This window comes from Rhinatrema bivittatum, chromosome 1, assembly GCF_901001135.1.
Source record: "Rhinatrema bivittatum chromosome 1, aRhiBiv1.1, whole genome shotgun sequence".
NCBI lineage: Eukaryota > Metazoa > Chordata > Amphibia > Gymnophiona > Rhinatrematidae > Rhinatrema > Rhinatrema bivittatum.
Window position 1 is genome coordinate 408840320 of NC_042615.1, and position 12328 is coordinate 408852647.

The window sequence follows — 12328 nt, forward strand, 5'->3', positions numbered from 1 at the left end:
AGTCAAACTGCCCGCAATATAATACCGGACATTTCCTTCTCATCAGGTGCTTCAGACAGCCCGGGCCAGCAACTAGTATCTCAATCACCCTCGGAGTTAAATGTACCTATTGAATCGCAACTAGAGGAGATAAATACAAATAATGTAAATATACAGCCCTCAATGCAGGGGAATGAGAATTTGGGGAGAATTGTTGAAATGGCTGGCCTACAGGGTGCAAGCCCATCAATAATAGACCCCCAAACAGTGACTCTAGTTGATGTTTGGAAGGCTATCAATGACCTCCAGAAAACAATGACTGGTTTCATGGAACAAACGAATAAAGGCAATGTGGAAATGAAAAATGTATTGCAGATATATGAAAATCGGTTAAAACAGGTGGAAGAAGTGGGAAAGGCTAATTCTGTACAGATAACTTCTTTACAGACTGTAAACGCTTCTTTTATTAAAGATAGCCTGGTAAACTCAAGGCAGATAGAGAGCCTAGAAAATGAGAATAGGATCAAGAACCTTCGGTTTTTGAACTTTCCCATGACTAGGCTCCTGTCTGCTACTGAATTGTTAAAAAAATATTTAATTGAAAATTTATCTATATTAAATATTGACGATCAATCTATATCAAAAATATATTATGTTTTGAGTTCAAGAATTAAAAGACAGGAAGGAGAGGAAGGTATGGACAGTGTCCAACAAGCGTCCCCTAATTTAACCTCCTTCCTGGAATCATCAGTGGATGATATTCCGCAGAGAGCCACGCTACTAGTCACTTTCTGTAGAGAGAAAGACAAAATAAATATTCTTCAGAAATTTTTCAAAAATAGGGAACATTTATTTTGTGGTTATAAGGTCCAAGTGTTTCCAGATGTCTCCAGATCCACTCAATACAGGAGGAAACAATTCCTTTTATTAAAGCCTAGAGTACTGTCCTTAGGGGCAACATATTTTTTGTGTTTCCCCTGTAAATGCCTTATTGTTTACCAAAAGAATAGGTTTATTTTTCAGGAACCGAGTCATCTGGAAACGTTCTTGGCAGATAAGGAAGCTGGTTGAGATTTCAGTAGTTGTATAAAATATATATATCCAGCAATAGTAATAATTTAATTACAATTTTCCTGTTTATTTAATTATTCCTTGGTGGATTCCTCCCAAATTGTGGACTATAATTTTGACATATAGAAGTTTGAATGTTCTTGTAAAAGTAGTTCTTGACTTAATTGTGATATATGCAATTGTATTTCTTGATTTTTGCATTTTTATAATTTGTAAAACTCTAATAAACTTAAAAAAAAAAAAAAAAAAATTTAAAAATAAATAAATAAATGTGTTCCTAATGAACGCAATTTCTTTGTGTGTTTTTTTTATAGCATCGGCACCTATGTGTGCAAATATTTTCTTTGACAGGCTGTGTGTGTAAAATTTTCTTTCCTATGACTTTTTATAAGCCAAGTTAAAATTTGTGTGCTATATGTTAAGTGTGCCTGAACAATGATATTACGCCATTTTATGTGTGCAGTATGTTTTACGATGTGCACATCGATGTTTTACGATGTGCACAGGGGTTGGAAGGAACAGTGCACACTGTGACCTTGCTCACTGGCCTGACCCCACAATCCCTTCCCTTCTCACTAGCCCAGACACAGAACACTATCACACTCTCCCAAGCTCAAACACAGCACTATGACCCCCCCCCCAAAAAAAAAAAATCAGTCCCAGCACACATTGACCCCTTTAACCAACCTTATCCCAGTACATCCTGTCTCTCTCCTCAATCTGACCCTCCTCCCATTGTTGAAAAAGACATAATTAAAAAAAACAAAAACAAAAACCCAGACAAACAAAAACTACACAAAGTATCCCTCTCCCTCTCATTAAATCCAATTAAAGGCTCCCAGGGACCCTTAACCTCCCCCCACTCTAGCTCTTTCCTCATCAGGTCTGCAGACCTTCCAAGGGCAGGAACTATTCCCAGTTGATCCTGCCCTGCTGCTCCAGCATTCCAAAATAGTTGTTGGTCAACCCAAAGCAGAATCTTTATTACAACATAATGGCACTAGCCTTGGGTTGACCAGCAGTCATTTTGGAATGCTGGAGCAGCAGGGCAGGAATAACTGGGATCGTTCCTGCCCATGGACCCATGATGAGGTAAGGGCTGGGGTTGGAGGAAATCAGGGGTAGGGGTTCCTAGCATCCAGGGAACCATTGTTTAAGTCGGTTCTGTGGGCAGGGGGAGGGATCAGAACCCGGGCATAGAGTTTGTTTGAACAATATGGTGGTTTGTGGCTGAAGGAGTGTGCATATGTTCTGATGCACACATGTGCATCCCAGCAGTTGTATTGAGCTCTTGAAGCCTATGTAGGTTCTGTGGTAGCCGGGTCTGTCTGTCAGGGATTGATGGGGAGTGCATCCTCACCCCAACAATCCCTGATCGATACTTTCCAAAGCGTAAGATATATAAGGAATTTCCACAGGAAAACAATATACAAACAGAATCATAATAGGTTTAATAAAATAAAACCTATGAAAAAGCATTAAGCTAGGTTAATTCTGATAAAGATACTTTAATATGAAAGGTTTTGAAGAATATAATACCATGCAGTCTTACATTTTTATGTGAACAATAGCATGCTTTATGTACCATAAATGTTGTAGTAGTAACATTAGAAACATACTTTCCATGTTCTAGTAAATTAATGTTAACATAACATACTAGACCTAATATTTGATAATAAATCAAAAATTTTCAAACATACGTAAGTATATACTGCACTGAAATTTAAAAAGAGAAGCACTGTGCATTAATCACATATATATTTTACGGTGAATTTTAAAACCTGGTGCGTGTCAAAACCGTGAGATATGTGCATTAGTTGAGCTGGTGCACTCTAAGCAGATTTTAAAAGCCACCTGGATATGGGCGTACTTGTCATTACACACAAAAAATTAAATGTTAAAAAAAGGGGAGGGGTGTGGGCATGGCCTTTGTGAGGCATGGGCGTTCCGGGATTTTAACTTGAAATTAGTGTGAAAATATGGGCAGACACGGCGGGGTCCTCTGCCACATAACTTTACTTCTGCTATAGATGATGTGCAAGTTATAAAATAAATATAGACAGATTGTCAGGGTTTTAAAGGTTGGGGCTAACAGGGAAGAAGGAAGGCTATTAAACTAGGCATTTATATATGCGCATATGTTATAAAAAGCCTGTCCCCATATGCGGGCTGATGAATGCGCACACGTGCACCTTCACACCATTTTAAAAGTTACTGTTCCTTTCTATCAAATTTCTAGAACTTGGCATTTTACTATGTATTAAAAATGGTCCAAATATACAAATTCAACTTTTAGGGAATATAATCTATTCTGCAAGAAAAAAATTTATATTTGAAATGATCTTCTGTTATTTAAAAAATCAAAATCAAAAGGATAATATAAATAGATGTGAATTCTTACAGTAAGTGGTGTTATAACCAGTCTAGGACATGCACCCAAATACTCATAGCCGTAAGTGTACTGGGATAAAGCCATTCGTGCAACACAGTTATCCAAATCCACATCCCAGTAATAACGAAGTTGTCTCTGCCATTCAAAACTATCAATGGTATCCACCTATTCAAAAATAAAACAATGGTTTCAGTACCACAGCTTTATAACCTTGTGGTATTATCCCCAGTGGTACAATAGCACCAGGAAAAATATTACAGCTTTACAACCTCTGCAAATAGCATGCAATGGCAGCCCCAGGGTTGTGGGACTGATTGGCACAGACCAACATGCTCCCCAAAAATGGCAAATACCCCTGAGATCTCTGGAGACCTCCTATTGACCTCCAAAAATGTAATCATTTTGACACCCTCTGGGGGCAGGTCCCAGCTCCAACCCTAACTACTCTTCTTTGTTCAAAAATAACTCCTCCTGGAGACCAGTCTGCCCACCCTCCTGACCCCCCTAGACTTACCAAATTTGCTGTGGCGGTCTAATGGGGACCCATAGTGCCATCTAGGTTCTGGACCCTTTTCCAAAATGATGCCAGTTGACCCTGCCACATAAAGGAAAATTGGTTCTTACCTGCTAATTTTCGTTCCTGTAGTACCGTGGATCAGTCCAGACCCTGGGTTATGTCACCAATCCAGCAGAGGGAGGCAGAGAAAACATTCTAATGTTTGCACCACCTGCAGTCAATCAGTATTGACCAGTATCAAAGCAGAAATTTAACTACTAACATATTAAATAGCTATCTAAACAGGAGAACAGATTTCCAACTCAAAAATCCTAAATGGAAGCAGAATCCCCCCCAAAAAATCTTGGGAATGAACAAGAAAATATTAAGAAAAATAGACAGCATGAAAAGGCGGTTTAATCACCCAAACAGTGAATGAGCAGACTCTCCGAAAAGAAATATAATACACAGACATAAAGGGTGGGCGTCTGGACTGATCCATGGTACTACAGGAACGAAAATTAGCAGGTAAGAACCAATTTTCCTTTCCCTGTACGTACCTGGATCAGTCCAGACCCTGATATGTACCAGAGCTGATTCAATTAGGTTGGGACCCAGAGAGTCCCGCTCGGAGAACATCCAAGCGGTAATGACGAGCAAAAGTATGCAACGACTTCCAAGTTGCTGTTTACAAATCTCCTGAGGAGAAACTATTTGACATTCTGCCCAAGAGGTAGCCTGTGACCTAGTAGAATGAGCTCTCAACCCTTCATGAAGGTCACGACGAGCTAGAAGATAAGCTGAACGAATTGTCTCTTTTAACCAAAGAGCAATCATAGCCTTCAAAACCTTATGACCTTTGCAAGGGCCACTCCTCAAAACAAACAAATGATCAGACAATCAAAAATTGTTTGTAACTTCAAGATAACGCAACAGAGCTCGTTGTACATCCAATTTTTTAAGATCCCTAGAGGAAGGATCCAAACGATCTAAACACGGAAAAGCTGGAAGCTCTATGGACTGATTTAAATGGAAAGAAGATACTACCTTAGGTAAAAAAGATGGTACAGTCCATAATGAAATTCCTGCATCAGAAATTCTAAGAAAAGGCTCTCTGCAAGACAAGGCCTGCAACTCTGAAATTCTACAAGCTGAAAGAAATGGCCACAAGAAACACCACCTTCAATGTGAGACCCTTCAAAGTCGCATGATTAAGGGGTTCAAAGGGAGCCGAACACAGAGCCCTAGAACCAAATTCAAACTCCAAGCAGGACAAGGATTCCGAAATGGAGGACGTAGATGTTGCGCACCTTTGAGAAAACGCGCTACATCTGGATGCGCAGCCAAGGATAATCCCTGAACCTTACCACGAAAACATCCAGGTGCTGCCACCTGTACCCGTAAGGAACTACAGGACAAACCCTTGGCTAATCCATCTTGTAAAAAAGATAAAATATTGAATACTGAAGAGTGAACTGGATCTACTTGATGCTCATTACACCAAGATTCAAAAACCTTCCACACCCTTGCATAAGCCAAAGATGTAGGTTTTCTAGAACACAATAAAGTTGTCACTACAGCATCTGAATAACCTTTATTCTTTAACTGACGCCTCTCAAAAGATATGCCGCTAGAGAGAAGCGTTTGACCTTTTCCAAACAAACCAGACCCTGAGACAGAAGGCACAGAAGATCTCGAAATCAAAGGGGACCGTCCAGTGCTAGTCTGACCAGGTCCAAGAATCACGGACGGCGTGGCCACTCCGGAGACACTAAGACAACGTCGACTTGTTGAACTTCTATTTGACGAAGAACCTTGCCGATCAGAGGCCAGGGAGGGAACACGTAGAGAAGAACATCCCTTGGCCAAGGAAGTACCAGAGCATCTACTCCTTCCACTCCTCTTTCCCTCCTGAGGCTGAAGAAACGAGGGGCTTTGGCATTCTGAAATGTGGCCATGAGATCCATTGCCAGAGTGGACCATCTGTTGCATATCATTTAATAGGCTTCCTCGCACAATTCCCACTCGCCTGGGTCAAGATGATGCCGACTGAGAAAGTCGGCTTGAATGTTGTCCACCCCAGCAATGTGTGAGGCTGAGATGCTGAGCAGATGTTGCTCCGCCCAGGCGATCAGCTGTTGTGCTTCCTGAGCTACCAGGAAGCTTCGGGTTCCTCCCTGCTGGTTGATGTACGCTACCGTGGTCGCATTGTCGAAAAGAACCCATACCGACTTCCCGCAAAGGAGAGGTTGAAGAGCAATTAAGGCTAAACGAACCGTTCTGGTCTCTAAAAGATTGATCGACCACTGCGCTTCCTCTTCGGACCACTGATCCTGAACATATGTATTCTGTCATACCGCTCCCCCAGCCTGAAAGACTGGCATCGGTAGTGACCACAGTCCATTCCAGAATCTCTAGCGGTACACGTTGTTGCAGATTCGCTGTCTGTAACCACCAATCCAGGCTGGAACGAGCCGTCTCCGTAAGAGGAAGGGGAAGGTGGTATAGTTCCGAAACCGGATTCCAGCGTGAAAGCAATGCATACTGAAGTGATCTCATGTGCGCAAAGGCCCAGGGAACCAACTCCAGAGTACAGGTCATTGAACCTAAAACTATCAAGTAATCCCGCACACAAGGAATAGGAATAGACTGTAAGTCTCGAATTTGTGATTGAAGCTTGAGAAGGTGATGCTCCGGAAGGAACACTATCCCTTGAAGAGTGTCGAACCGTACACCAAAAAACTCCAGAGATTGGAAAGGTAATAGGTGACTCTTGTCTTCGTTGATCACCCAGCCTAGAGACTGCAAAAGGCTGATTACCCTGTTGATTGTATAACAACGAGATTCCGACTTCACTCGAATCAACCAGTCGTCCAGGTATGGATGTACCAACAGGCCCTCCTTCCTGAGTTGAGCAGCCACCACAACCATTATCTTGGTAAATGTTCTGGGAGCTGTGGCTAATCCGAATGAAAGAGCCATGAATTGATAATGTTGACCTAGAATGTAAAACCTGAGAAACTTCTGATGATCGGCTCGAATGCCGATATGAAGATAAGCTTTGGTGAGGTCGAGAGATGCTAGAAATTCTCCTCTGTGAACCGAAGCTATGACAGACTGAAGAGTCTCCATCCGGAACTATGGAATCCTTAGACAACAGTTGACCCTTTTGAGATCGAGAATGGGACGAAAGGTTCCTTTCTTTTTGGGAACGACGAAGAAAATTGAATAACGACCTTTCCGATGTTCTGATGTTGGAACTGGAACTATAGCTCCTAGGTCGCTTAAACGCTGTAGCGAGTCTTGGATAGAACCCATTGATCCGACGTACATCTGGCCCAATCTCCGTAAAACAGAGACAGCCTGCCCCCTATGACGGGAACCGGAGAAAGGATTGGCCTTATCTCTTTGGACAGACTTTGTGCCTCCTGCGACTTGGGAAGTTCCAGGTCTACCAAAGCGGCAGCCACGAAAGGACTGAGACCAATTCTGTTGTCTACCTGAAGAGTGTTTAGCTGGATGAGCCGATGGACGAGAAGAACGAAATCTTCTGTTAGACCGAAAACGAGAGCGAGATGAAAAAGAGCTTCTAGGTCTAGGACGGTACTCTGGTAATTTGTGAATCTTATTTTCTCCTAGGGACAAAATTAAATCTTCCAATTCCTTACCAAATAGTAATTTTCCCTTAAAGGGTAAAGCCCCTAATTGAGCTTTGGAGGATGCGTCTGCGGACCAATTCCTCAACCAGAGAAGTATGCGAGTCGATACAGAAGCAACGAAAGAGCGAGCTGAGGTCCTAATGAGATCATATAAAGCATCTGCACTATTAGCAACTGTAGCTTCCAGTCTACCAGCCTGAGCAACTTCCTCTTCAGAGAGGGAAGAATTGTTTTGTAAAGCCTGGATCCATCTTAGTCCAGCTCGCAAAGCCAAGCTACTACACATGGCCTCCCGCATACCAAGAGCAGAAACCTAAAATATTCGCTTAAGCTGAACCTCCAGCTTACGATCTTGGAGATCTTTAAGAGCCATAGCCCCAGTTACTGGAATAGTTGTTTTCTTAGTGACGGCTGAAACAGCGGCATGCACCTTAGGAAATTTTAAAATTTCCAAAGCTTCCTCAGGTAATGGATACAATTTTTCCATGCCTCATGCTACCTTAAGCCCCAACTCAGGAGTATCCCACTCCTGGTATATAAGGTCAGTGAGAGACAGATGAAAAGGAAATGATGTCGTGGGACCTTTAAGGCCAAGCAACACTGGGTCAACGCCACCCTTCCGAGAATCCTTCACTGGAGCCTAGAGACACAATGCCTGTAAAATTGTTGGAATTAAGGGACTAAGTTCCTCTCTTCTAAACAGGCGGACTACTTTGGGGTCATCCCCATCCGCAACATGAGAGTCTGAACTAATACTCAAAGCAGGGTCTTCATTTAAATCCCCCTCCAGCAAGGACTTGTCCGGGATAGGTAAAGAGGCATGCTCAGAATCATCTGAAGAAGAAAAAATTGTCTGATCCGGACCCGGACGAAGGGGACGCTTCGGAGCTGACCCCACTCCCAAATCCATGGAACTAGACCTTTTAGAGGAACGTAGCTTTAACCTCTGTTCAGATGAGAGACTCTTAAGTCTCTTATGAAATTTCTTAGATTTGTAAGCTTTGCAAAGAAAACAAAGAAAATCCCCTGAAAAGGCAGGAGAAGAGGAAGAAGAATCTGAAATCTCCTCCAAGCTTTCAGCCGATAAATATGGCCCTGTTTTGCGCGGCTTGTCCCCCCCCAGGGACCGCCGGCTGCGGCGACAGCGGAGGCGGGTCAGAAGCACCCTGAATAGCTTGTTGTGTCGCCACCCTCAGAGTAGACAGGAGTGCCTCAGTTCCAGCACTGCAGCGAAATGAGTCCGGGGCAGGAGAGCAGCTGGGCCGAGGTTTTGGGGCCACGCGAAGTGGCCGACTCCCTTTTGTTATCAGCAAACTTGATGAGCTTTCCCCCCGGGGAGACAGGATGAACAGAGACTCTCCCTGGAGAGAGTCTCTGTTCATCCATAGGCCGCCGGCGCGCGTAAAGCCCCAGGACGCGCATAAGTCCCGGGGCTTTCGAAATGGGGAGGGAGGGGGCATGTCCGGGGGCGTGCCGCGGCGTTTCGGGGGCGTGGCGCCGGCCCGGGGGCGTGGTCGAGGCCTCTGGACCACGCCCCCGGGACCGGAGGACGGAGCAGTGCTGCCGACGACGCGCGCAAAGTTAAGGGTGGGGTTTAGATAGGGCCGGGGGGGGTGGGTTAGGTAGGGGAAGGGAGGGGAAGGTGGGGGGAGGGCGAAGAAAAGTTCCCTCCGAGGCCGCTCCAAAATCGGAGCGGCCTCGGAGGGAACAGGCAGGCCGCGCTGGGCTCCGCGCGCGCAGGTTGCACAAATGTGCACCCCATTGCGCGCCCGACCCCGGATTTTATAAGATACGCGCAGCTACGCGCGTATCTTATAAAATCTGGTGTACTTTTATTCGCGCCGGTGGCGCGAACAAAAGTACCGACGCGCGTAGTGTTTGAAAATCCGCCCCTATGTGAATATCCAAATCTTGCTCAGACCCTGCACCCACAATGCATATAAATTTACATAAATGTAGGATGCATGCAAGCATACGATTTTAGGCACATATCGAACAATTTTCAAAAAGGGCCACTTCTGCAGATAAAATACTGTTTTACCCAAAAAGTGCCTTTAAAAGTACTCTTGCTAAGTGCATTATTTTGTGAAACTGCCCAAAACACGCTTCCAGAAACACTTCTCCTAAATCTGACTAAAAGAATGCATGTTGTGGAACCCTGCAGGTACTTTTACCCTGATTGAGGAAAAGAACATTTTCAAGCAGCCATTTGCCCTACCAAAAATAGTATTACAGAAATATAGTGCAAATAGATTACCTTTTCTCTAACAAGGTCAGTCACAATATCTCTTGCATGTACATCAATAGTTATTAGGGCTGTTATTATACTTCTATGCAATTCAGGAAGATAGCCTCTCACCAATCCAGCCAGTGCATTTAATCTCTATAAAAGAAGAAAAATATTTTAAAATATCTTTCAAATAAATTTACAGTCATTACAAAACTTTGAGCGTCACTTTGATCCCTAACCTAGTTTCTTGTGGTTTACCAAGTGTATCATAAAGAACATAACAACGACACAAGTTCATTAAAAATTACTTATATTTTCTAGAATAATGACATCCTTTTACATTAATGTGATAAGTTTCATAGGCCCTATGCTACAAAGCTTAATGTGCACAGTACACTGAATATAGTGTGCTATGCAAAAGATCATAATGTGCATGTTAAAACAGAATATACAAAGGAGGGAAAGATACTGAACCTGGTGCTTAGCAATGGAGACAGAATGTTTGATGTTGTAATGGATGTTCCCTGTACGTACCAGGATCAGTCCAGACAGTGGGTTATGTCCCCCGTCCAGCAGATGGAGTCAGAACAGACTTCGAGGGACGTCACCAACATAAGTCAGTACACCCTCTGCTGGAGCTCAGTATCTTTCTGACTCCAGCAGATGAGAGTTGGGGAACCGGTGCTTCCCCAGGGTGACAGGGACTTAGGTTTTTCTCTTTGTCTTTTTCTTCTGTCACTTCTTTTCTCTGGATCAAGTTTGTTAAAGTTTGCTTAAAGTTTAAAAAAAAAAAAAATTAATTGTCCAATTTATGGGGAGGCGTGGCTAAGGGTTCCTCTTCCTCCCTCGCTGTAGATTCTCGCTGAAGGCTCTTCTCTCTCCTGGCCGGGGTAAGTGTTTGCTTCTGGTGCAGGTTTTTGTTTGTTTCTTCCCTACAGCTGTCTTCGGAGCGCAGTGCCCCGCGAAAGCCGGTGGTGCTGGCCTCTTCGCGTGCTTGGCTTGTCCCGCGGTGCTGGGGCAAATTTTCCCTCGGGTTCGCTGCGTGGAGAGGGCAATTCCCCCGCGCTCAGGGACCCTCCCCGCGGGCAGTGCAGGCCGTTTTCGGCCCCCCCGCGGTATATTAGGCGCGCTCCCGGCCCCCCCGTGGTGCTTTTGATCTCTCTCTCCTCGGCGTTCTTGATGCCGCGGCCGTCCCGGTGCTCGGCCTGCGGCGAGCCAGGCTCTAGGATTTCGAGAGAGGGGATCTGTGCAAGGTGTCTCCCCGGGAGGGAAGGCACCTCGCAGCCCCTCGACACTTTTTCTTTTCTATCTTCACCTCGTCACGGGCGGCGCGGGCCGGCCACGTCGCCGCCATTGGCGGGAACGGCGGCCATTTTGCAATTGCAGCACGATGCTGCACCGGGATCTACACAGGAGCGAAAGGATTTTCGGGAGGTCTCTCCCCCAAATTTATCCCCGGAGGGGGGATTGCCAGCCTCGGAGTCCTTGGAGGTCCCTCCCTCGGGCCCCCCTCCCAGCTTCCCACGTTTCTCCCCAGAATTCATTCTCCTCATGCACAGCGCGTATTTGCAGGGATTGGGGACCCCCGGGGGCCCTCCCCCGAGTCCCCCACCAACCAAGACCCCCAGGGTCTCCTCGGCTCCGCAGGTGGCGCCCCTCAACCTGGTGGGTTCGGTTTCGGGGGCCCCTGGACCGCTCCCTCACCTACGGTCTGCCCTGGGAGGGATGGGAGCTGCTTCGTCAGCAGGGGGAACTCCCCCGGAGCCATCGGACCCTGCGCTGTCGGACCTGCCGGCTGAGGGGGACGACCCGCTGGCGCTCCGCATCTTCCAGAGGGATAAGCTGAATTATCTGATCCCACAGATCCTCCTGGAGCTGGACCTTGATCCGCCACCGGATCCGCCCGCTCCAGTGGCACCTGCGGTCGCCACCTCGTCCAAGAAAGGGGACCCAGTCCTCGCCGCTCTTCGCCCTAGACCTCGGGCTTTCCCCATCCATGACTCTTTTCTGCAGCTGCTCACCAGGGAGTGGGACACTCCCGAAGCCTCATTAAAAGTCACGCGGGCCATGGAGAAATTGTACCCGCTTCCTGAAGATTTCTTAGATCTCATTAGAGTCCCTAAGGTGGACTCGGCCGTCTCAGCGGTCACCAAGAGGACGACGATCCCGGTCACGGGCGGTACTGCCCTCCGGGATACCCAGGATCGTAAGCTGGAAGTCTTCCTGAAGATAGTTTTTGAGGATTCCGCCTTGGGAATGTGTGCGGTCATGTGTACCTCGCTGACTCAGCGAGCCAGCCTTCGGTGGGTACAACAACTACTGACGTCCCAGTCTCTGCCTCCAGAGGAGGCTGCGCAGGCAGACCGCTTGGAGTCCGCCATAGCCTACGGGGCGGATGCTCTTTATGATCTCTTTCGAGTTCTGGCGTGGTCCATGGTATCGGTGGTGGCGGCGCAACGGCTTCTCTGGCTGCGCAATTGGGCAGCGGATGTCTCATCCAA

At 45.9% G+C, this 12328-nt stretch overlaps 1 protein-coding gene across 1 annotated transcript in view; it reads right to left on the bottom strand.

Moving 5' to 3' along the window:
• Positions 1-12328, bottom strand: part of DNAH6 (dynein axonemal heavy chain 6) — a 3261518-nt gene that overhangs the window by 2069698 nt on the left and 1179492 nt on the right. The window contains 2 exon segments of the mRNA XM_029602297.1: positions 3452-3607; positions 9855-9980. Of these exon segments, the coding sequence (XP_029458157.1) occupies positions 3452-3607; positions 9855-9980 (282 nt within the window).